Source organism: Mirounga angustirostris, unplaced genomic scaffold (genome assembly GCF_029215605.1).
Source record: "Mirounga angustirostris isolate CCGP_5_RB_7025 unplaced genomic scaffold, mMirAng1.0.hap1 SCAF_3, whole genome shotgun sequence".
In the NCBI taxonomy this organism is placed as follows: Eukaryota; Metazoa; Chordata; class Mammalia; order Carnivora; family Phocidae; genus Mirounga; species Mirounga angustirostris.
This window is the reverse complement of record NW_026991711.1, coordinates 129,985,561-130,011,456: the sequence shown is the minus strand read 5'-3', so window position 1 is coordinate 130,011,456 and position 25,896 is coordinate 129,985,561. Positions and strand designations below refer to the sequence as shown.

General features: G+C 34.8%; 1 protein-coding gene across 12 annotated transcripts in view; it reads right to left on the bottom strand.

The window, feature by feature from the left end:
• Window positions 1-25,896, bottom strand: part of LOC123839343 (sodium channel protein type 2 subunit alpha) — an 81,533-nt gene that overhangs the window by 40,818 nt on the left and 14,819 nt on the right. For 5 of the 12 annotated variants that reach the window (XM_045868710.3, XM_054506160.2, XM_045868711.3 and 2 more), the window contains exons 6-14: window positions 24,770-25,042; window positions 22,099-22,162; window positions 20,350-20,491; window positions 20,003-20,209; window positions 18,278-18,565; window positions 13,026-13,373; window positions 9,254-9,386; window positions 4,637-4,875; window positions 2,315-2,488 (exon numbers count right to left, since the gene is read on the bottom strand). In XM_045868710.3, the coding sequence (XP_045724666.1) occupies window positions 2,315-2,488; window positions 4,637-4,875; window positions 9,254-9,386; window positions 13,026-13,373; window positions 18,278-18,565; window positions 20,003-20,209; window positions 20,350-20,491; window positions 22,099-22,162; window positions 24,770-25,042 (1,868 nt within the window). Of the gene's footprint in view, window positions 1-2,314; window positions 2,489-4,636; window positions 4,876-9,253; window positions 9,387-12,986; window positions 13,374-18,277; window positions 18,566-19,513; window positions 19,517-20,002; window positions 20,210-20,349; window positions 20,492-22,098; window positions 22,163-24,769; window positions 25,043-25,896 lie in introns of all 12 variants that reach the window. The other 7 variants (XM_045868717.3, XM_045868718.3, XM_045868709.3 and 4 more) reach the window with 6 other exon arrangements.

Sequence of the window (25,896 nt, the reverse complement as noted above, 5' to 3'; positions counted from 1 at the left end):
TCAATTATAGGGTGTTGGATTATTTGCATGTCAAACTATTATCTAGCAAATGTATCAGTTATTTAATACCATGGGTTATTTTTCATTCTAAAATAGTCTATTTTATAAATAAAACAAATATACAGTTTTTATGGGCATTTTAATGATAACATATACCAAAATTTCCAGAATCTTACACAAGCATATGTAAGATTTTTTTTTTGTTTTCCATAGGGAACTGATATAGCTAAAATTAATGGCGATTAACTGGCAGAGACTGAGTCACAGAAGTTGAGGCTGTCATTATTTAAAAGCTCAAGGTGGATACATTTTTTAGTGTACTTGAGATGCATAAGTACAGATAAAATTAACAAAAATTATGTAAGTTACAAGAGAAAAAACAACTAATTTCTTAAATATTTAGATTGCTTTAATCTTGCTATATCATAAGTTTGCTATAACATCAAGCTGTATTTTAAAGGAGATTTATTACACCAGAGTCCCCCTGCCCTTGTTTGTGTTTTCATTTTCTGTGAACCATGGTCAACCATGGTCTGGAAGCAGATGATGCTTTGTCCTCCTTCTTAACAGTGGCCTAACACTATGTCACAAGGCCTATGTCATTTACCTCACTTTATCTCAACACATAGGCATTTTGTCATCTCATGTCATCATTAGAAGAAGGGTGAGTACAATACAATAAGATATTTTCAGAAAGAGACCACATTCAGATAACTTTTACTAAGAGTATATTGTTGTAATTGTTCTATTTTATTATTACTTACTTTTGTTAATCTCTTACTGTGCCTAATTTATAAATTAAATTTTATCACAGGTGTGTATGTATAGGGAAAAACAGTATATATAGGGTTCGGTACTATCCACAGTTTCATCCAATGGGGTCATGAAACATATTCCCACAGATAAGGGGGAGGGGACTACTGCGACTACTGTATTCGAATAAGAAATACTTGGACTTAAGTAAAAAGCTGTATTTTGTCAACTCTTATGTCTTCAGTGACTTAATCAATCAATTCATTATGGTGTGTAAATGGCTTGCCACCACTGTACTTGACGTGTTAGTTGTATGAGCTCATGGAATCCTCTAAGGTACCATTTACAGTTTAACTGCAGCAGCATTTTATTTCTGATGCTTCAGTAAATGTCAGGCCAAGAGTAGTGCATTATTTAATGGCATCTAAGTGACCCAAAGGAGTGGTTATGCACCAAAATGTTTAATTTATTCCCAGAGAATAACTAATGCAAAAGAGCCTACACACTAAGCAAAATGCTAATGCTAATATGCTTCCTATTTCCCCAAACTGCATCACATCATCACAAAGATGTACTAAACATTTTTTAAGTAGTTGCCCATATTATTTGTTATATAATCATTTCTAATTTTTGCTCTGTTTTTTTGCATCCTTCTAGCTTCAAATTAGATTCATAGCTATCCATGACAACTAGGGAAGGAAACCATAGCTCTAAGGATCTCAACTCAAATTTCATCTTTGAAGGTGGTACAGGAAATTCTAAATAGACTTCACAGCAAAGTCTTGAATCTAATCACGACTAATATGGTTACCAATAGGAAACTGTCTTTAGTAACTATCTACAACCTCTGTTAATTGAAAATAAATCACAAAAAGAGCCAACTCAAAGTAACAGCATGATAAAACGTATCACACTTTAAATGGAAATGTGTCAAGTGATATTTTGTCTCTTAATTTTAAAAGATTCATGAACTGATGAATATAAAGATCAAATAAAAGACTCTTTAAAATTAACAAAACGTAATATAGGCAAGTCTACTCAGGACTAGATCTGGTGACTTCCAAGCTGGCTGAAGGGGCAAATGTGTGGGGAGCTCCACCTTCTTCCCTTGCACACTGTACCCAGTCTCAAGTCTTGACTTCTATGGGGGCAAAGTGGGCAACTCCATAATTCCTGAGCCTCTGAGAGAAAGATGAGCTCACCCTAAGTCTCAAAGCCTTATGCACAGTTAAGCTTCACATAACTGAAAGATGAATATTGTGTTGTTTAATTGTATTTGGATTTATATATGAAGCCTTTTTTCTCCCTCGCTATTAGCCCTGCCATTCAATTACTGAAGACAGAACAGTTGGTTGTTCATTTGAATAAACTTCATCTATCTGTTAAAGCTATGATGAAGAACAAATTACCAGCTGGTTATAGAGGAATCCGGTTTGCTTTTAAATATATTCAAATAATATTTAACTATGAGAAATCTTATAATTCTTATTCTTACTAGATAAGAGAGAAGTCTGATTAAATTAATTATAAAAACATTTATGGATACTCCCAGTTAATTTACCAGCCGAAATGATCGGAGAACTGACAATCCTTCCACATTTGCCAAACCAAGTTCCATCAAACTAAGGCTCACGATTAAGCCATCAAAAATATTCCAGCCTTCTTGAAAGTAATAATATGGATCCATGGCTATTATCTTGAGAAACATTTCTGCTGTGAAGATCCCAGTGAAGACCTAAGTGAGAAATGTTATTACACAAGTGAATACTCTTGAAAACATAACTAATTATCGAGCAATTTAACTTACTTCCAACAAACCACAATTAAATTACAAATTTTAAAAATTGGTTTAGGTCCAGCAAATCAGTAACCTCAAATGGTTTGTACTCAAATCAATATTTAATTGTTTACTATATTTAAGGTTTATTAAGTGATGAGGAATACATGAATTAAGACCATAAAATTAATATTGTCACTTTTATTTTCTTACATGAAAGGTTCAGCTAAATCATTGTTGTCAACTGCACTTCATAAGTTTCAATTTGGTGAGTTTTCATTTTCATTCATTTCAAAGTATTTCTAATCTCTCTTGTGATTTCTTCTTTAACCCATTGTATTTAGGAAAAGTTTTTTAATTTCCACATGTTTGTAAATTTTCCAAATTTATTTGCTATTGATTTCTAATTTCATTCCATTTTTGTCAGAAAAGTACATTGTATGATTTCAATCTTTTTGAGTTTATTGAGGCTTGTTTTATAACTTCACATATAGCTTATCTTGGGGACTATTTCATATGCACTTGACAAGAATGTGTATATCCTGTCCATATATTTTCTACTATTCCATGATTCACCTCAAATGCAAATCTTGCCTTCCTTAACACATAAGACAAGTCCGAGTTTAAATTGTCCATTTGTTGTTTTTGTCTTTCCAGCATCTACTCTCTCTTCATCTAGAAATGGCAGAACTGATTTTTTTTTCTTTATTAATTCCACTCATTTACTCTGTCTTCAGTGATAAGAAATGGTTCTGGTTTGGCCAAATAGGGCATTCTAATTCTAGAACCAGAGTAACTGACTGGCTTAGAAATGGTCATGTAACTCAAACCAGGCCAATAATAATTAATTCTTAGACCTTTGTTAAGCAACTAGTTAGGAAGCACAATCCTTCTGCTCAGGAATGTATGCTGGTAAGATAAAAGTCGGTGGGATGTTGTCACCAATAGAATACCCAGCCAGAGACAAAGGAAACATATTGGGAAGAAGTAGGGTCAGAAAATGACTCCCAGTGACATTGCTTGAGAAACAGAATCTATACAGGTTAAAACCTGGAGCTATGCCCAAATGGGTGTTAGCTACTTGAGGTAATGAATTCTCTTTATTTTTGCTCATGTCCATTTGAGTTGTTTCCTAATACCCACCTCCATTAAGCTTTCTTCCATCCCTTGCTCATTTTTTAGAGATAATATTGAAGTAGTTCCCATATAGGTGAAAATTTAGACTTACTAGGTAATGTTATTATTCTTTCCTATCCCACAATTCTGTGATTTCTGACTACAGTTTATGATATTCTCTGAAATAGCTTTCAGAGTCTCTGATACAGTGTTCTGACTTTCCATTGCTCTGTCAATTTCTTATGGGTACAGTTTCCCCAATTGTAAAATACAGAAAATCACAGTATCTGCCTCAGGACTGAATTTATGGGAACCTAGAGAGAGGGAGCTCATGTAAATTTCATTTCTCAAGTCAGAAGGTGCATGAGAACTTAAGCCTCTTACATCGTTATCAATATATTTTTGTTGCCTGAGTTTTTGTTTCTCTGCATAAGATCTCTACACTTTCCTTTCTATCACTCTACCATATATCAGTGAATGTTAATACAAATTTTTAAGTGAAAATGTATGCAAAAATTTATCATTATAAATTCCTAAATTTACAGGAGAAATTCAAACAGAAATAATAATCTCTATGTGCTATTTCCTCCCCAAAGATTCCATCTTCAGTGTTTATAAATGATATTTCAAAATTATCTGACTTGGCATATTTTATAATTTGACAAATGTGGTCATGTCATTAAGAATCTATTCTAACTACCTCAGAAACACATCACAATCTTGTTACCATAGAAAAATGTCCTCTATAATTCATAATCATCTTTCTCATCAAATTTAATTCCTAATCAAATTGTATGTAAAATCTTTCACTCTTTTGCACTGCTTAACTGCAGCAATATATTTTTGTTATAAAAAAAAGGGATGCTAAACTTTTGCTGTCCAGGTGTACATGGCCAATTAATACACATTTAACTTGAAGGTGATATATGAAATTCATTAAGGCAATCATGAACTCTTTCAAGGTGAAAAGGACCCTCAAGTGAGTCTTACCAGGTTCCCGACTGACAGCACACTGCTGAATTGCTCTGTCATAGGATAGTGCTCCATGGCCATAAAAAGTGTATTTAAGACAATGCAGATGGTGATGGCCAGATCAACAAATGGGTCCATCACAACCAGGTTGACGAGATGTTTCACCTTTAACCATGGTTTACAGCAGTCCCATATCAAACACATGTTAGCAAATTTGTACCAGCAGGGTGGGCATTTCTGTCTGGATTCTTCAAGTTCTGGAAGAAAAAAGTTAGAAAACTCATGAAAACTGCTTACTTTCTATTAGGCAGCATTTGGTTTAATTTGAAAGTGATTTTTTAGAAATCTGAAGTTGTCAAAAGGCATTAACGGGTTAATCTGATGGTGGAACAAGAAAAGACCTAACATGGGTTAGCTGTCATAAAAACATGGGCACAGAAAGGCAAGTAAACTTTCCAAATCTATTTTGGCTAAACATAGTTTCCCAGATTCTATCTGCAATATTAAACTGTTCAAAAATTATCTTCAAGTATATTTGAAACTAATGGGGAGGACTTGGGTTAAGCTCATCCATGCTCCAGATAGAGCCAGATGCATATATATTTAATCAAAGAACCCCTTCTCAGGAGATGTCCTAAAACTTATATCAGTCATGTTGAATCTCAGTTTCTTGGATTAGATATGTATTTTGGGTCTTTTAATGAGATAGTTTGGTTAGCGTCACCAGTCTTAGTCAAAAAGTTTCCAGTTAAGCTTTTTTAGATATAGGCTTGCATATTAAATTCAATAAGATTCCTTTTCTCTAAATTTCTTTATTTAACTAGAGGGCATAAAAGAAGAGAAAATATGCATGTTAAGAAACCAGGATACTCACTGTTAGCATAAATCAATGTTTCAATTGAGACTTATGCACTAATGGTAAAATATAAGAGGATTTTAAGGTGGGACATATGTAGAATTCATAAATTTTCATGGTGTGAATTTATTTTAATGTATTAAAGGGTATAACTATCATACCAAACCTATGATATAAAATTTCATATCATATACATTTATTTAAGAAAAAAGTACAATGATTTCAAGAAACATTTCAACTGAATAATAGGAGAGAGAAGGCAGACTTGCATAGCTCTTTAAGCTGATACTCAAAATACTGAAACTTGGTAAATACTGGCAAAGAATTTTAGAAAATAAGAAGTGGGAAACTATTATTTTCTTTGGTAAGATGATCTTTTAATCAACTCTTGAGTGGAAAAAGAATGCACAACTTGTTTTCTGCCCATATCATTACTTCACACCTGATTACCTGCTCTGCCAAATATGAGACCACCACTTCTTAGCACTAATATAAAGGGAAAGATTCTTTTTTCCTTCATGGTATATTTGACTCTGGTCAGTTACCGTAGTATTACTACTGTAAAACTGGAGTATCCCTTCAAACCTGATACAGTTCACTAGAAGCTAAACTTTGTGGGGGAGAAAACAGCATATTGAATGGATAAACACAACCATAGCTAATGATTTTTTGTTTTGCTGATAAACATTCACTACTAACTAATGCTGTAAGTTCACCACTTCCCTAAAGTAAATTAATTTCCTGATTATTTTTAACAGAAATCTATCAGGGTAGGTAGATTCTTCAATTGTCTCTTTAGATACTAAAATTCTTCAAGTGCACGGTTTATTTCTCTTTTTCTTAATATGTAATTTTGTAAACAATAAAGAATAGTTGAGGTGTAAATCAGAGGAAAAATATAATATCTATAACCAGTTACTGCACAGATGCTTTTAAGACTCCTAAACAATGTCATGTTTACACTGAAGATAAAAAGATACCATTTATAGTAACTAACAAAAGAGAAATAAAATAATAACTCTTGGCCTGTGTAGAGTCAGAATAAGTATTTTTTTAATGCTACTTGTCATTTAGCAGGTAAAGAGAAGCAAACAGGAATTGTGTAGAAAAAAAAACAAATCAGAGAAAAGTTCAAAAGGGAAAATTCAGCCAGTGTTGCTCATCTTGACACCAGGAAAAAGTGGATCAAAGTTGTTTTAGTTCTAAAATAAAATCATTCAATTATTCATGCCAGAGAGAGAGAATGAAAGAGAGAGAGAGAAAAAAAGAGGGAGAGAGAAGAATCTTACATTTTAAAACAAAACAAAGCACTCAGGAAAGAACAACAGCCATCTCTCCATTATTCCTGTGTGGATTATCTGCACTGAGATTCACTTACATCCCAGTTTAGATATTTTGCTGGTTCTCCTCAATTCCTCAGGTGTTTATAACTTACCCTCCCACTATCCTTCCCAAGGATGCGACCAGGAAACATTTATGTATGGTTTTTGCATTTAAAACTTGAAAAGCAAACAATCATTTTTGCTCATCTCCTACAGTTTCATTAAGTAGGAGGCTATTCATTACCCTGGACAATGGAGACTTGACTGTAGTTCAAAAGAAGGAAAACAAAAGATGCCAGCCAGCTGGATCAACAAGCCTGGTTCAAAAAAAAAAAAAAAAAAAGAGAGAGGTGTGGGGTGGGAAGTAAACTAAACCATGAACCATGATTAGACTTAGAAGAAAGGATCCCCAAATAAACAAATTATGTCAACTTAAGAAACCTTTCCACTGTTAGCAGGACCAAAAAAAGGAAGGACTATCTAAGACAGCTCTAATACGCATGTGTATGTGAAGTATTGCTAACAACCAACCTAAATCAATGTCACATTCAAAATTTTTAGATACAATTGAATAAAGAAAAGGTTTATATTCTATATAACCAATGAAAAACAGAATGAAAATGTTGCCATTGTCCCTCACAAAAGTATAAAATCAAAAAGCTCTGCAGGTATTAAGCCAAACACTCAGTCCTCTGCTGCCTAAGTTATATGTATTTCCAGGACATCCTAGGCAACTCCACTGAGACACATTTCAATGGAGAGCCACGTGGATACACTCATTTGAACTCTATCTTAATTAGTGGACAAGTCCAATCTTGTGGTGGATTGATGTTTTTCAAGTAATTTCTTACGTTAGCTCAAACTTAATGGTATCAGAAGTGCAAAGTTAGGACTGTTGATTTAGACTTACCCTGTCTCCTTCTCTACTTCTTGCTTTAGGGAGCAGACATGCTGCTGACATCGGTAGCAGAACCACTGGCAGCTTCCTCTCAGTGGTTTTGCTATGGCAAGGAGCAGAAGACCAGAGAATCTTCAAAAGATTTACCTGGAGGGACAGGGAGGAGCAAGCTACTGGCAGCTGGGGGAGAAGAGGGAGTGCAAGCTAATGCAGGCGAGGTTGGGGAAGAACGTACTGAGTTTAATATTCCATAGAAATCAGGAAGAAGATTTCTGATACTGCATTAAGATATAATGAAAGCTGGGTCTTATAATATTGACATGGCTGTGATATATATTCAGCCATCTACACTGTGGGTTTTTTCTGGTGGTGACTTTTAGGCTTTTGGTACTTGTATTAGTATCAAAAAATCTTTGCATTCAGACTGGAAAAGAATTATTCCAAGAATCCAGCCAATGCCAAGAGAAACTATAACTAACAATAAGAAAGGCAAGTGCCCATGCATTCTCTCTCATTCGCCATCTTTCTTTTTCCTTTGACACGTCTACACACACACACACACACACACACAACCTGGGAGAGGGCAGAAAGAGGGGGGCTATAAAAGAGAAAGGGAGAGAAGAGAGATGGAGGGCAAGGGAGGAGGATAGAATATATTTTATATGAAAGTATTTTTCAAGTAGTTGAAGTTGATAGTTCACATTTAAATTCACTTACAGTGTGGAAAGACACAAAAGTGTATTAAAACCAATGAAAGTAAAACGACAATAATGATAATATTTACCGACTGCCTTCTACATTCCAGATACATAGGTGTTTTATATATGATGTCTCAATTCTTACAACAACCTGATGCCTAGACCTCATTATCTGCATTTTACTAATAAAAAAACCTGAAGTTTAGAGTCATAAATTAACACATTTAACAGGTAGCAGAACCAAGAATCGATCACAGATCAAGCTGTCCCCAAAGTCTTTATTTTGGCATTGTAAGATCCAGACCGCTAAACAATATGTTAACTACTCAGATATACAATCTGCAACTAAGGAAAGAGCTGATATATTGTAAAACTCTGGTCAAAAAGAGGCAAAAGTAGTTCTACAAAATTTTGAAAAATTTGCTTCAAAGGTTAATATCAAACCCTAATCCACATTTTTCATTTATATTTCTGGTTAAATCAAAGGACTTTATAAATTTTGTCTCAAGCAGTTAATAGAATTCAAATGGGTTAGCATCATCATGAAAATAAACATTTATCATTACACTCCTTTCATTGTCATGCACACAACAAGCTTCAACAGTTTAGAATTTAATCTGCAAAAGCAGTATTCCAATATATCTTGAATTTGTAGTAGCTTCCTGGAGGCTAAATGTAAAAATCTGTATGAGATAGTAGAATCTATGTGTTGTATGTGGATTTTACTTTTATCTGGTAAAAGACATAATGCTGATGTGATATAAAGTCAGGAAGAATTCTCTTTGAATTTATGGAAGTTTTTTTTTTTTCATCATTACCGAAGCACCACCAAGTAGCTCTGCTGTAAGACTTTTGACATACCTTCCATGGTGTTGGTCAAAATACTGGCTAGACTCATTGCTCTTTGCCTTGCTGTAGGATCTTCCAGCAAATCCATGGAAACATGATAAGAACTGGACCGTCTCTTTCTTAGTTCTGTTTCAGTAGTTGTGCCCTAAAAATAAAATTTTAGATAAAATAACTATTATTCTTAAGGGTAGCAAAACCCAAAGTGTTCCTATAATAGGTACTACTTAACTAAATGTCCACCAGATGAGAACAGCTCATTAAGATGTTGCTGGAATCAGCATTCTTGGGACGTGTTTGAAAGCCCATCAGATTCTCAGCCTTCACTGATTTTTGGGTTTGCAATGAAGATGGTGGAGCTTTTGGCTGGAGGGATCATGCCTACCATTGCATAGATAAACTTTTAGTATTTCAACCAGTCCTACTTAGAACTTCAGATTGAAACTCATTGTTCCTTGATTTACTCTCAGGTTGAGTTATTAGATCTTTATAGACACATATTCATGGTTTAATGTAGGGAAAGAATTTTTAAGGTTTCTCTAAGATGCATTAGTAACAGTTCCCCTAAAATGTGAATTCAACTTATAAAATGCTTTTGTTCATTATAAATAGGTAACATTTCCTAACATCCATCCTTAATAATAAAAGCAAATATTAGAACTAATTTATAACTGTCTTACATTTACAAAACAAATCCACAAAACAAACATCCTTGGTGCTGAAACTCTAAGTCAATAACACCAATCTGGGGAACTTTGATTTTTAACCATGATAAAATGATTTGATACTTTTCTATTCCAAAATAAACTCACCAAGATTTAACATGGGCAGAAATTTATTCCTACTTTAGGAGATCAAACAAGGAAGTTAATTATCACAGGAAGAAAGGGCAAACTCATGCATTTCAAATGCAGATTTGAGTGCTAATAATAAATAAGAAGAATTTTTAGTTCTCTGAGGATCCTCCCTATTTCTAAAAGAGTAATATGAGTCCTGTTCATCTACTTTGACTTTATTGTAGAATGAGTAATTAGCATTATTTTATTAACCTGCATACTTCCAATGCAGACATATTCAAAAGCAAAGTTTCCACTCAGTTGATATGATTTAATGGTGATAAATATCCATATAGGTCACTCTAAAATTAATTTTATGGTAGAAGAGAAGCAAAATTAATGAGAAAAAAAAATAAGCCCTCCCTGTTGAAACTAAAGCCCTTCAAATCAAAAGGTTGTTTTTCAGAAATTAAAATATTTGGCCTGGTCAGAGAGGCAAAGTTTTAAGAAAAGAAATAGGGTCATTTACAGGTCATCTAGTCTCTTCTGCTCTATACAGAACTTTATGTGTAATCCTAGATCTGTCTCATCTTTAATGATAGATTTCTGATCCTCTAATGATATTACTGAGGAAATTCTTAAGTTAAATTGCTTCTATTGAATTTACATGTCGAGGATACTGTGGACTTTGGTAGGTATCATTTGCCTTTAGCGGTTTGTTTTCTATTCTCATTTCCCCCTCTGCAGTCTCTCAAAGCCTACTCTGTCTGCACCTTTGGCTCAGGACCCTGCCTCTGAGCACCTGCCTGATTGCAGAATGAACACGATGGAGTGGGAAATAAAAGGATCTCACTAAGCTTTGCTTCAAATGGGCTCCCATTTGCCTTCAGAGATGTATCCTATCCTCTCGATAGGGCAGGAGTTTTATGGTAATTACTGATAAATTCTATTTTTGCAAAGAAGTTGTGGATTTGTTTTTGTTTGTTCAGTTAACATTTATCAGGATCAGTGATGCTCATACTTTATCATGTGTAAGAATCATCAAGGAAGGAGTTTCCCAGACTTCGTTCTCTTCAGTCTTTTGGTCTGAGTAAGTCTTGATTGGCCCAGGAATCTCTATTTTTTTTCTTCTTTAAACCACTTTATTGAGGAATGACTGACATGTAAAAAGCTGTATATATTTAATATACACAATTCAGTGAGTGTACACTTGTGAACTATAACCACTATCAAGGCCAGAAACATCTCCATCACCTTCCAAAGTTTCCTCCCATCCCCTTTATTATTTTTGTTGTTGCTGTTATGATTTGTGATGAGAACACTTAACATAAAATCTGCCATCTTAGCAAATTTTAAGGATACAATGCAGTATTGTTAGCTATAGGCATTATGCTATATAAATCTCCAGAACTTATTTATCTTGCTTAATGGAAATTTTGTACCCTTTGGCCATCAAACTCACAGAAGTAGAGAGCAGAATGGTGGTTGCCAGGGATTGAGGGAGAGGAAAATGAGGAATCTCCATTTTTAAGAAGCATCCCAAGGAATTCTGATGTAAGTAGTTTGAGGGTGAAGTAGGTTTTAAGAAATACTGGGTTAAAATGAAAATGTTTGCTTCCTTAGCCATTTCTTACTTTCCATTTAAGAAAGTTAAAAAAAAAATCAATGGAAAGCAATATTACAGTATGGATAGAATGTAGGGTTAGTAGCCAGCACACTTGGGGTCAAATCTACCCCTGTTCCACCATGCACAGGCCTCAGTTTCCTTCTCTTTAAAATGGGGATAATATTAGTACCTATCATAAAGGGTTGTTGTGAGAACTTAATGAACTAACACATGTAAAGTGTTCTGGGCAGTGCCTGGTACATAGTCAGCCATGATTATTTTAACAGAGAAGTTGATATTCCTTCTGCATTCTTCCTGGTTCCTTCACTACAAAGTTCTACTTTTTTCACAGTTTTATCTGACTCTAGGTACTTGGACATTTCTTTGGGAGAAAGTGGTGGGGAGAGGCCAAGGAAAAAAGTGATCAATGGCTATTTCTATAACCCAGGGAAGAGGTAAGAAGCTCCTGTATTAGGTGACTGAAAGCTGACTCCATATGATTTTAATGTGACTGAAAGAGCTTCTCCAACTATAATAAATGGGCTTGTTTTAGAAAAATCATACAAAGAAGATTACAATATGATTTGGAAAACTATAAAATACAACCCAATGACATTGCTAGAATATTTTTATGTTGGGCAATAAAATCTTATTTAATACCAAAGTTAAAAAGCACCTTATGTTTACAAAGGAAAATGGCAATAATATATCCCTGTGTCTGCTATTTAGTTGAAACTCTTTTTTATATGCTTGATTTAGAGCCTCTTTGTTTACAAAAAGAAATCATGATAGTAATATAAAAATTGAAATCTGCTCTAAAAATTGCAATACTTGACCCTACCAGGTACTTTGAGTGACTTCTTTACCACACAAAGGTACAATGGCTGGGGTCATTTGAGTGGATGCTAAAAATGTTACAGCACTCTGACCTGCAAAGAAAAAGAATGTTGCATCACAGGATTTAGATGTCTTCAGTAATAGTATCTACTTCAAGAGGAAGTATCAAATTCTCCTTTTAATGGAACAGTTGAGTATTTATATCTTATTCAACCTTAAGTTGAATATTTATATCATTTCTTGCATTTCATTCGATTATATTAATTAAACATTATGTTTGATAAATTGTTCCTGTGCTTTTTGGCAAGTTTCATACCCTTAGGCCATTAAGGATATCCTTTTCTTCTTCCCAAAAATGATGAATACTTCTCTGTGAGAGCCAACCTATATTTTTAATTAACTTGCAGAAACATCTAAATAGAACAATTTGACAAAGTGAGTTCACAGCTGGACTGAACCAACCCCAACAAAAGACTTAACAAAATTCCTGGATATGGAAATCAAAAACACTCCTGCCTGCCCCAGCCACAGGTCCCTCCCCAGCAGCGGCAGTTTTCATTGGCCTCACCTCCGGAAGGAGCTGTCCAGCTGGAGATGTGAGGGCAGAAGGGCCCCCGACCAGCGAGACCACTCCATTACAATCCACCGCACTGTGCATCTTTCCATTCACGGGCAGAATGGGGAGTACCCTGGAGGCGCGGCTAGCCTGGCTGACATTGCTGTGACGCCGCTCTCCATGTCTGTGTGGCACAAACAGAGAGTCTCTCCGGCTGTCATTGTCTTCAAAGGTGCTGTGCTCATCATCGGCAAAGTCATTCTCAGAGCCAATATCCTTTGTTCGACCTCTGAAACTGAAAAGGCTCGCCCTACTGTTGCGTCTTGGAGAGAAAAGGGAGCCACGGATGCTCAGTAAAGACTATGAATAATAATAAAACAAACAAAACACAGAGGAACAGAATTAAGAGCAGTCATCCCCCAAAATATGAGACTTGACTTGTTTCAGATTTGTTGACTTACCTGAGGATAAGTCATGGGACAAGTTGGAACCATGGACTCCTGTGGTAACTGCTGGTGGTGTTCTGGCACTCTCTACCAGGTCACCTCATCTGTTTTGCTTTCCCTTTTTCTCCCTTCCTTCATTCTTTATTTTCTGTTATTTTCTTCTATTTTACACATGCCTTAAGATAGTTGCAAGTACCCCTCAACATTATTTTGTCCCATTATTGGCACCTAGAACAGAATTTTTTGCTAGACCCTATTCTAGAAGCTAATCTCACTTAACATGCCAATGGAAAGCAACTAAACACACACCTACATTTAGACCCTTTGAAGCCAAAAATATAGCCAGTAAGAGCTCACTAGTGACCACACCCTGATGCAGATCTCACCACAGAGGAAAATAAAATCAATCTTGCTAGTAGGTCTGTTTAATTATAGTACAATGAGCAGCTTCTCCCCTTCTTTGCATATTTTATAATGTCTTCATGAATAAATTAAATAAATCAAGCTGAGAGAACTGTATGATTCATTCCCTGATTTTCATTCTTCTATCTCTCAAGAAATCTGAAAAGTACCATATTCACAAAAGCCTGTTTTCACTAAGTACTTGGTCACAATCATTACACGGATTTCTAAATGGCTACATTGTCACTGCCACCACATAGTTTTCCTTGATTCTTAAAGAAAGAGCTTAGCATTGAACACAATCACTTCCTGATTATTACTAGTCTACTTTTATAACTTCACTGTAGTAAACACTTTCTTGCTTGTCCGATATCCATTCCTCCTTCTTCTTTCAACAGTACCCTGATTATCCTTGACAAATGATCCTCAGTCAAGACTATGACCCAGGCCCAGCCAATGAGGACATTCCATACCTCAGGCCATAGAAAACCATTTAAAGATGGGCAGGGGACCCACTTGGTCCATTGGCAGCCACCTTTTTCTTTTACAATTGTTGAGAAAGAGGTGCATTTTCAATTGGGGTTGTTAAGAATATTGACTATAAGTCTGAAGTTGCAGTGACACCTTGGCACTCTATTGGAGGAACCTGGGCTTGCAATATGAAGAAATACTTGGCCATGATAACATGCTTTGAGCCTTTGGACCCAGCCATGCCTAAAGCTACTCACAGATATTATTTATCTGATCTAATCAGTTCTCTCTCTCTCTTTTTTTAATTTAAGCTGGCTGGAGTTGGATTTCTCTTATTATTAATAGAAAGAATACTAATTTAATCATTTAAATGTTATTAGTGTGATCTTCTTTTCTCCAAAGGATTTAAAGCTAATTAAAATTATTTTGTACCTCTATATATGTTTTATACTTCCTGACCAAAAGTATGCTTTTAATTTTCTTTTTGGCTAAAAAATTTTTTTTCTCAATAATGTCTATAAACATCTATAAAACATTTATAAGCTTTAAATCATCTTATGTTATGGAATCCTATTTATTATTTACAGAAAGAAGGACATTTGAGACTAATCTGCTCCCCTAAAAGATGTCCTTTTTCCTTTTCCTGTTCCCAAGTTTTTTCAACTTCACTAGTAAGATTCCTTCTTTTCCTGTATTGTTTTCCAAAAAAGTAATTTTTTTATGTCTCTCTTAGACTACCCCATTTCTTTCACCTCCTTTCTCTCTTTTCACAAGGGACTTTGAATAAGCTATAAAATCATGAGAGTTATAGCATTTGTGACATGCTGGCTATCACCAGCTCAAAAAGGCAGGCAAGAAGTGCTTGGCAATAAGAAATAAGGTAGAAACTATATGTATCACTCTTAGTAAGAGTTTATATTTTAACTACAAGTACTCAACTTAATTAGAGCCAATACAAGGGTTGGAGGGAAATAAGTTATAAAATTGCACACAGGGTTCCTCTCTGAGTTTAAAGGTGAATTCTGCCATACAAGAGCACAGCTTACATGAGACAGCTGTATGAAAAATGATTGTGCCCCATCTGTTAACATCAGCTTCTATTGCTTGCATTAATTATCTAAATCCATAACAATCAAATGTTGCACCACAAATAAAGGATGGCCAATACAAAAAATCTGCCATAAAAAAATGAATCTCTAAAAAGCAAAACTCTTGCTTTATTATAAATAGGGAGTGAACGAATAACTTAAGAAGGTCGACCATATCTAATAACTTAAGAAGGTTGACTATATCTTCAGAATAAAATATCCAGGGACACCTAGGTGGCCCAATAGATTGAGTGTCCAACTCTTGGTTTTGGCTCAGGTCATGATCTCAGGATCCTGGGATCGAGCCTTGCATCAGGCTCTGCACTCAGCACAGAGTTTGCTTGGGATTCTCTCTCCTTCTCCCTCTGCCCCTCCCCCCACTTGCACATGCTCGCTCTCTCTAAAATAAATAAATAAATCTTTTTAAAAATAAAATAAAATAAATAAATATCCAGATTGTCTTGAGACTTGATTAGAGATTGTACTCTTGACTTCCTTCTCTCCCATCTCCCACACTAACAAGTCAAACTGAAGCCTAAGAAATGTTTCATACAATCCACCTACTCTACTGAGAAAATTATAATCTTGCAGTAAAAGCCTACATTATATATATTTTTTTTCAATATGAAAATAGAAATGGTTATCAACATAATTGCCTTTCCATCATGTCACCACAAAACAATAGTCTTTAATACTCTGGGGTCTTGGACTTTCAAAAAAATCTAACAATGGGCCTTTCATCACTGTACCTTAAGAACCTCTACCTTCCTTAATATTTCCTGTATTACTTCCAGGGACTTGGAAAGTGGGATTAGTATAAATTCAGGATTCTCTCTGTCTCTTTCCCCTCTACCTCCCTCTCTCTCTCTATCTCTCCCCCATCCTCTTTCTCTCTCCCTCTCCATCTCTTAGCTATTCATCTATTTACCAGATAAAAGGAAAGTTTTTCACTCTTTTAAAATACAGATACCACTTAAGAAACAAGTATCAATTTGAGCCAGATGTTGCATGTTGTATAAGTCAGTAATTACTTATCATGCCCAACTAGCTAGGAAACAGAGTTACAAAGAAGACAGTACTGGGGAAATGCTTTATCTGTGGGCAAAATTTGCAGAAGGAAGTAGGTCAGAACTTAACCTTTTCAGGCTTCACTATTTCAATTAGAATTAGTTCTGTTGGATTTGAATTGAAGCAAATTGAAGAGATTGTGGCACCTGGTGATTCGCAGTTTCAAATTTAGGCCATTTTATCTCTAATAACCTACCTTCCTTCTCCCCTCCCTCCCTTCTTCCTTTCCTTCTTTTACAACATGACCAATGCTATAAAAAAGGGGATTTGATTTTTAAGGAATTCAAATTTATTAAGATTAATGTCTCCACTAATTAAATCATAATGACTGAGACAACAACATGAATAAGAATGAGTGTAAAATGTAGAATTAAAAACAAATTCTATTTTAAATATAAATTCAACCCCAGTAATCCTTTAATCTATTCTATCTCATAATGTTATTTGGACTTGGAATTGACCTATAAAAATTTTACACATATTAAATATGAGGTTTTGTGAGTATATATATACTACAAACTGTATGAAGAGCAAGTATAACCCTAAATATATGTATCTGTTTAGTGACATCAAATTGTAAGTTTCTTTATCAGTTTTTTAAAATATTCTTTCTAGTCAGGCTGTTAAAGTGGAAAGTTCAGGAGTTTTAGTGTCATACCAAATTTGAATACCACAGCAGCCCTTAATAACTACATGACACTGGGCAATTATTCAATTTCACTGGGCCTAATAAATAGTGAAAATAATACTAATGTTAACATTAATTATGATAATGTAAAAAGAATACCAAGGATAAAACAAGCACTTGAGAAAGAATACAGCCCTCCTGTTCTCACATCTGTAGACTGGGGATGATGATCGTAGTACCTACTCAGGGCTGTAGTGAGGGGCTTAAATGAGTTTACACTGAAAGCTGCAATGAATTCTGCAAGTGTTAGCCATTATCATTGCTCTCAGCTTTGTTCTCATTGTTATGGCTACTAAATCATACTAAGGTTTCACTACTGGTGACATTGTCTTCTGAGAAACTCTGTATTTTTGGTAATTCTCTTGGTAATTTCAAAATTTAAGGATCCTAAATTTCAAAGTCTCAATAGCTTGTGTTGGTACATAAGCCACAGGCATCCAGTGAACATTTACTGTACCATATAATCAGGATATTCTTTCAGCACAAATCCCACATTAAACATGAGAGAGATAATCAAGTGCAATTAAACACCACTATTTATTTAGTGTCATAAATATTCCTTAGTGCATTTCCAACTAAGAATTTTGGCTACACGTCTAGAAAAATTTTACTTCAGTTTCCTTTGAAACAAGTGTCTGAAGAATGATTCTTCCAGTAAAGTTCGTATGTGAGTGGGAACAACTACACAGATGGTCTGAAAGAATACAAGGTTCACTTCTAGGAACCTGCCACTTGGAAAACCCATAGTCACTGGGTCCCGGCACAGTAGTGTAGCTAAAGAGGGATGGGAACCATCTGCTGATAATTTCTCAAGTGGAAAATTGCCCCAAGATGTTTGAGTCTTCCACAAAACCTCAAAACCATAAACCTTCCCAAGCTCAGTGGGGTCTATGCTCTAAAAATGCTTTCTTGGGATTTCAAAAAGTTGCAAAACTCACAAAGTCTCTGAGGTGATAAACACAACACTTGATGATCGTTACAATTCTGAAAGTACTGTGCCATCCAGGGAGAAGGCGGTTTTATTTCTACCAAATTCTGGCATATCTTTAAAAAGTGGTCTGTTACGAAAATGCAATTTATGTAAGCTAATAATATCTTTACCTGATGTGGAGAAGAGAACCTCTTTTCATATGTCAACCTGCTTCCTTCTAAGGAAAAACGGAAACCTTTTCTTCTTATGCTGTCTTCTGATTCGGATTTGCGGACCGCATCTTCCTTCTCTTCTTCTCCAGACTGCTCTTTCTGCTTCTTTTTCTTCCTTCTGTTTTTCAGCTCTTTTTCACTCTTGGAGCTCAACTTTGATGCTACTGAAGAACTCTCTGAGAAAACTCCTATCCCGCCGGCACCACTGAACTCTCTTGATTCAGCAGATGCGGCTGCAGCCGCTGCCTGGAAGCGGAGACAGGAAATGGCAGTTGCACACAAACCTTGAAAAACTCTCTCGCTGTTTACTACTTCATCTGTCTTCAATGTCATGAATACAATCTTGAAAAACAATTCTCCATTCCGGTCCATATTTCGGAAAACCGTGCATTGTCATTAAACCAATTAAAGAATTAAATTCAAAAGACATGTGGAAGATGATACGTGTGACTTTGATGCGAACTTTAAAGCTCTGGCCTCTCACTATGCTCTCTAATTATTCAACAATATGAGCAAGACATTCAAATATCATAATAAATTTTTCTATGACTTAACCACTATATGAAGAAGGAAAGAATTTAAGAATTAAAGGTTTCCTATTTTAACCTGATCCATCACACATCCACTTGACAATAATTTTTAGTGCCAATCTAAATTATTGAACTTAAGTCAGCCAAGTATTTTATTTTGATAAACTTCTGCCTCTCACTTAAGTGGAGTATCTCACTAAGAAATGTACAACAAAAACATATCATAGATCATATATATATGTTATATGTATACATATATATATGTGTATATATATATATGTATACATATAACATATATATATGTATATAGGAATCCCAGATCGTGGCATCTGAATGAATTTCTAAATTATAAGAGTACAGTTTTGGGAAAGGTATAGTATCCTATCTTGTTGCTGTTACTCCAGTATATTTTATCTGACCTTTATTAAATATTTAGGATACTCAGTATTAAATGGGAATTGTAGTCAAGATCCAAGAGAAGCCAAAAATAGGCACTTGGATTAGTTAATGCCATTAAGTCAAGCAAATACAATTAGAGCAATTCTTGCCTTATTCTGAAGTCTTATCAAATCCAAATTAAATTATTTTTTATAGGGTAGGAGGCAGAGAATGTAGTGATTTACTACATTTACACACCAGGGTTTTTCTTATGCAACCTGTAAACTTGCTTTTAAATACCCTTCGAATAAAAAAATAAATATTAAATAGGTCTTTGCTTTTCCAGATTCTAGGAAATATCTTCTCAGTTTGACTCTGGTTTTCTGACCTTTCCCACCTCTACTGACACTAATGAAGAAGCAACTATAACAAATTCCTCTTCCCCAGAAAATTAAGAAAATACTTCAATTGAGGGCATACAGGTCTACATATTTTGTGAGCCTGAGTAAATGAGGAGTCACAAGGGAGAAAAAAAAAAGTCAATAAAGCAATTATAATTCTTGATGTTTTGATGCCATCAGCATTGACAGTAATCATCAACATAAAATAATAATCTAAAAATCTAACGGCTCCTAATACCAAACACATATGACATGTTTCAAATGTTACTTTTACCCACTGCCGATTTCGCGTGGTAAATGTCACTGACCTCACCAGTGCGGTCAGAGGACTGAGATCAACAAACACAAGAGCTCTATGCTCTTGCTAATGATACCTGAGCTTCTTCTTGTTGCTTTTTTAACTGTTCAAGCATCTGTTGAAATTCAGCTTCTTTCTGTTCAGCTTCCTCAAGAGTTGCCTGATTTTGTTCCTCATAGGCCATGGCCACCACAGCCAGGATTAAATTTATAAGGTAGAATGAGCCCAAGAAAATTACCAGCACAAAAAATATCATATATGTTTTCCCAGCAGCACGTAGTGTCTGTAAAAATGTAAGAGATATTTTATTAAATTTTATATAGACGCTAAAAGCTCACACTCCAAGTAATACAGTATCTTAAAGCAATTCCCTTGATTTCAGTATTTCATGCTTCCCAGAAGAATCCTTTTATCTGTTCTCACCAATTGGTAAAGGTTTTCCCAGAAGTCTTGAGTCATGAGTCGAAACAGAGACAAGAAAGCCCAACTAAAGGTGTCAAAGCTTGTGTATCCATAGTTGGGGTTTCGGCCAGCCTTCACACAGATGTATCCTTCTGGACACTGGCTGTAATTAGATTAAAAGAAACAGTCAGTACTGCAAGTCTGCTGGGTGACTTCCCTGTTTTTATAGATGCCAATGTCTACTTTATATGACAGTAGGGAAAACAGATTTCTTGTCATTATATTTATCATGTCTCCATATAAAAGCAATCATATCATGATTAATATCTCCTGGGACTTGCAGAATGAACAGAAGAATAAGTCTATAGGGAAAAAATTGATTTTCACTGAAGATATCTAGATGCAGAGTGTGTGAGTATGGCAGTAGAGAAGAGGGGTGAAGGAAGGATGGATGGCAGCACATGGAGAGGAGGGAATGTCTCTGCATGGTAAAGATTTCATAGTTATGACTTTAATGATCAAGCCAAATCTGGCCCCAGCATTGTGCCTGACACTTCGAGATGCATGATCTTGAGTAAGTTTCCTAACTTTGCTAATCTTCAGGCACCTCATATGTAAGAAAGGATTAATAACAGAACCTGCCTTACAAATAAACAAGTGTTAAATAAGATAGTCTATGTAAAGCATTTAGTATGGTACAGACAAGGAATTAAAATTTGTCTGTTCTGGGCGCCTGGGTGGCTCAGTTGGTTAGGCGACTGCCTTCGGCTCAGGTCATGATCCTGAAGTCCCGGGATCGAGTCCCGCATCGGGCTCCCTGCTCGGCAGGGAGTCTGCTTCTCCCTCTGACCCTCCTCCCTCTCATGCTCTCTGTCTCTCATTCTCTCTGTCTCAAATAAATAAATAAAATCTTTAAAAAAAAATTAGTCTGTTCTACTTATCACTGGGACTTGGAGGAAAAGGCAGCACAATATTTATCATATGAGCCAAACGAAAGTCGTTACCATTGGAAATTTTGCTACAGGTATGTCCACAATATCATCTTCCATTGAAGAACACTAAACTTCTTCTATGGTTCTAAATTCTTGCCAAAGAGGGAAAGCTAATTATTTCTCTGAATTTTCATAGGCTTTAGCCCCAAGTGCAATACTTCTTAATAACAAAGTTCACGTGTCAATCATAATAATCAAAAGCACTTATTGAATGCTGTAATAGCTACATATTCGCTAATCCATTTAATCCTCGCAGCAACTCTATTATTATACCCATTTATCACTGTAGGAAACTAAGCCAAGGGGAGGGAGTGTTATTCGGTAGTCAGGCTTGAATCCATGCAAACTTCCCAGCTTGTGCTCTAATATGCTTGACATACACTCACCATGACTCAGATACCGACATTATCTCCAGAGATCTTACATTTGAAGTCATGGAGACCACATTAGCATGTATAAAATATCACACTTACAAAAGTACATGCTTACGAATTCCATTAACTTAATCTTCTAATACATATGTACTGCTTCTCTATTTTCCATTGAACTAATTTGGAAGATTAGCTGTGACCTAGTATGGAAAAACAATTGCCGCATATGAGTGTGTGAAGGAGGTGAGAATCCACACTTATTTCAGCTATTTTGAGAATCAGCGTGAAGTGGAATTTATGGAGGGCTTTGAATGAGGAGTGAGGGAGGGTTGGGTAGGTGGGAGGTGACAAGTTATTGGGGCCAATGGAGCAGTGTGGACTGAAACTCAATACGAAACATCACTTACCCTGCATCTGAGCTGTTGCCACAAAGCAGAGCATCATTTTGCCCTTCCAAAAAATAAAAGTGACCTATTTAAAGAGTGAGAAATAGAAAGAATCATTAAAAAGGCCCTCAAAACACTTCAGCCATTGTGTTCAGGTAATAAACCTCATAATCTTTTTCAACTAAAATGAAATGGATAAAGTAATAAATATGTATATGGCTAAATGAAAATATTTTAATAATAACTGAATACTAAACAAATATCAAAATATAAAATTTTTTATTAAACAAATGTTTAGAAAATCTGTTTTAAAAAGAATTTTGGGGGGGAAGGAATAACTATTATAACATTCTCTTATCAGCATTTATTGCAAATATAAACTCAAATTGCTTGGGATAGTTCAAAAAAAGAGTTGCCAAATTAAGGCTGTTTGGCACAAAAAGTGAGAGAAAGGGAAGCCTTGTTGCTTCAAATTGCTTCCATGCAAGTAAAATTTTACTTTATAAGTACTTTTTTGCATGGACTCAAAATAGATTCAGACTTTTTTTTCCTACCAGTTTTAACTTAATTTCCTGTGAAAAGTGGGGTTAGGTTTTTCCTTTCTATGATGCTCTAAATAAGTATTGTGTTTTGGATTTTGGCTTGATTACTGTATTTCAAAGGAACAGGATAAATTTGTTTCTTTGAACATACATAATTTTCTAAGTATATCTAATTTCTATTCTTAGGGAAACCTTATATATAACTTCAATAAGTTGCAAAGATGATCTCAAAAAATATACATTCATAAACATACATATTCACATACTAAAACACACAAACATTAAAACACATACATATGCCCCATAAAAAATTATTGTAATTGCTTTTAGGACTACTTTAAAGCCTATATTGAAGGAATCTCCTAATATATTATGCAAGGAAATCTGGGCTGTAATTTTGCAGAAAGTTTTAGATCCTTACCTCACAATATATGCCAAAAAAAATTCCTAGATTTTTAAAGATTGAAGATTTAAAAACTAAGTCTATTAATATAATACAAAGAATATATAAATGTTTTTATGTAGGATATATAGGTGGTTCCTTTATATATACAATATCTAAGGGAATATTTTTATGATCTCCGAATCAAGAAGCATTTTCTAAACTTAGAGAAAAATGAAAACAAATTTGATGACTATATTGCCTAAATATGAAAATCACTTAAGCATCAAAAACAAGCAATAAGATGAAAAACAAGCTAAATATACTTGCCAGAAAAGGACAAAATGTTAACATGCTTGATAAATTAAAGAATTCATATGAATTCTCCAAAATTTACTATCACTTGATGAAATAATGGGTAAAAAAATCAACAGATAATTCACATTATATAAAATATATAACTTGTTATTGATACTAATAAACATAGTTTAAAAATTCTACTGCATTAATAATTAAGGAACAATACACTTTTCTTTCTACCAAAAGATTTTAAAATATGGTAATAGTCAATATTGGGGACAGTTCAGTAAGATGACCAGTTCTGTAGGAAGTATATAGTGGTATGATCTCTCTTGAGAGCAATCTGACACTCTATCTCCATAGCCTTAATCTGTTATACCCTTTGACACTCCCCCCCACAACCAAATTCTACTAACAGAAATTTATCTGAAGGAAATAATCAGAAATAGAGAAAATATTTATGTGCAAATATTGTTACTTTGCTGTTATTAATAAGTAGGAAACCCCATAAATAATGAATTTTTTAAAAAAACTATTTATCCAATGCATCTTAATCTCTGTTATAGAAATCTTCATAAGAATACTAACTCTTAAAACATGAATATAATTTGAGAAGGGATAAAATTTCATATGGTTCTAAAAACCATGAAGAATACCTTAGAATAAGTGTCCCAGTAGAATATTGATAATTAAAAGACCAATGGGTATTGGCTAGCTAATTGCACATGCAGAGGGAGGGACTTGAACATCCAAATGACAGAGAGGCTGGCTTCAATGGTAAGAAATTATACTGAAGTATATGGCATCATGAGTTTATTCTGATGTCTATTCCTAAATAAAATCAAACTATACTGATAACAACTCTAAAACAATGACTAACACCAAAAAGATGAATTACAATAACAGAGGTTAGGTTTGAGTTTACATTTTCCCATCATCAATAAGTGAATGGCTGGATTGGGGTTGCTTAACTTTCTGATGAGTACACAAATGTAGATTTCCATCTTGGTGAATGATTTCTCTATTTCCAGATATATCATATGCACTCAATACAAATACTGAGTCAACCAAATAAGGCCAAGTTATTTTTCCACAGTCTTCTTAACAACACAATTCAGCATAATACACCGAATAGTTCAAACTACTGATTTATTTACTACATGACTGAAAACTCCTTCCTGATCAATGCTTACCAAATACCAAATAAAATGGTATTGCTTTCAACACTGGTTTAGGAAAAGATAACACATTTTCAAATGATAACTTTTATCATATTGATTGATAGATAAGGAAAAAGGAGTAAAATATCATTATCATATCATAAATATCATTTGACTTCTGTATCATATGTGTTATCTTAAATTGGTTAAATCATTTAGTTCACATTAAAATTGAGACAATTTCCACTATACGTATTTTTTTTAACTAAAGGACTAAACAACTTAATGGTTAAAAGAGTATATCTTACTTTTATCCTCAATATATTCATCCCAGTTAAACATGCTCACTGTCCTATTGAAAGTGGTACCGTTCCCATCCAATGAGTTATTAAAGAAGGAAGTGATGTTTATTTCAAAGGAAGAATTATCAGGGGGCCATTGCAAACATTTATTCCGCAGGTTGCCCATAAACAGCTGTAGTCCTATTAGTGCAAACACGCTCAGACAGAACACAGTCAGAATCATTACATCAGAGAGCTTCTTCACTGACTGGATCAGGGCCCCCACAATGGTCTTCAGGCCTACGAATAAAATCAGAGAGGAATGTCAATATACTATTCAACAGCTACATTATCGACAAAAACATCATGAGCTTGTCCTGGAAAATAAAGATGTCATGCAGAATGCCAACAATATTAGTTTAATGTTTGTGATTGAATAACATTTTCATGAAAAGCCCGTAGCTGGTGAAAATGAATGAAAACAGAACTTGTATGTTTGTTAGAAAACTGTGAATGGAAATGAACCAAAAGTATATTTCCAAATACTCCTTAGAGCGAAAGAAATGATTTTGTTATTCATGCTTAAACATAAACCTTGTGTAAATATTTTGCTTTATTTGCAGATGTCTTACTCCCTAACCTCTTACTGATTTTAGAAAAATCTATGTGAATAGAGTAGTAACAAATCTTGGAGTCAATGGATTATGAGGTTATATATTTGTGAATTCTGCAAGCTTGAATACGGGTTAAAAAAGGAAGACATCTGAAAACTGAGCTCCATGCAGCACTCATGCTATCTCTTGCTCCTTCATTTATCTGCAGATAAGAACATCACCAGTTTTCGACCTGAATGGCCAAATTTGCATCAGTCTGAACGCCTCACAGTTTAGCTTCTATGCGGAAAGCTTGATGTTACAGGATGCAAACCATGTAGCCTGTTACTGCAAATGCCTCATGCAAAGACCTGTTAAACTCAAAGGCTGATTTAGAACAGTTTTAAAGAAAGCAAGAAGTAAAAGCAAAGAATCAAACCCATCCAAAATATGATGTCCTGATTCTTGCTATTTTACATATTTCTTTGCGAAGTGTGACAAGCAAAAGGCTTATGCACAAAAACTGTAATTGTAGCCCCAATGCAGTAAAGTCAGCCTCGG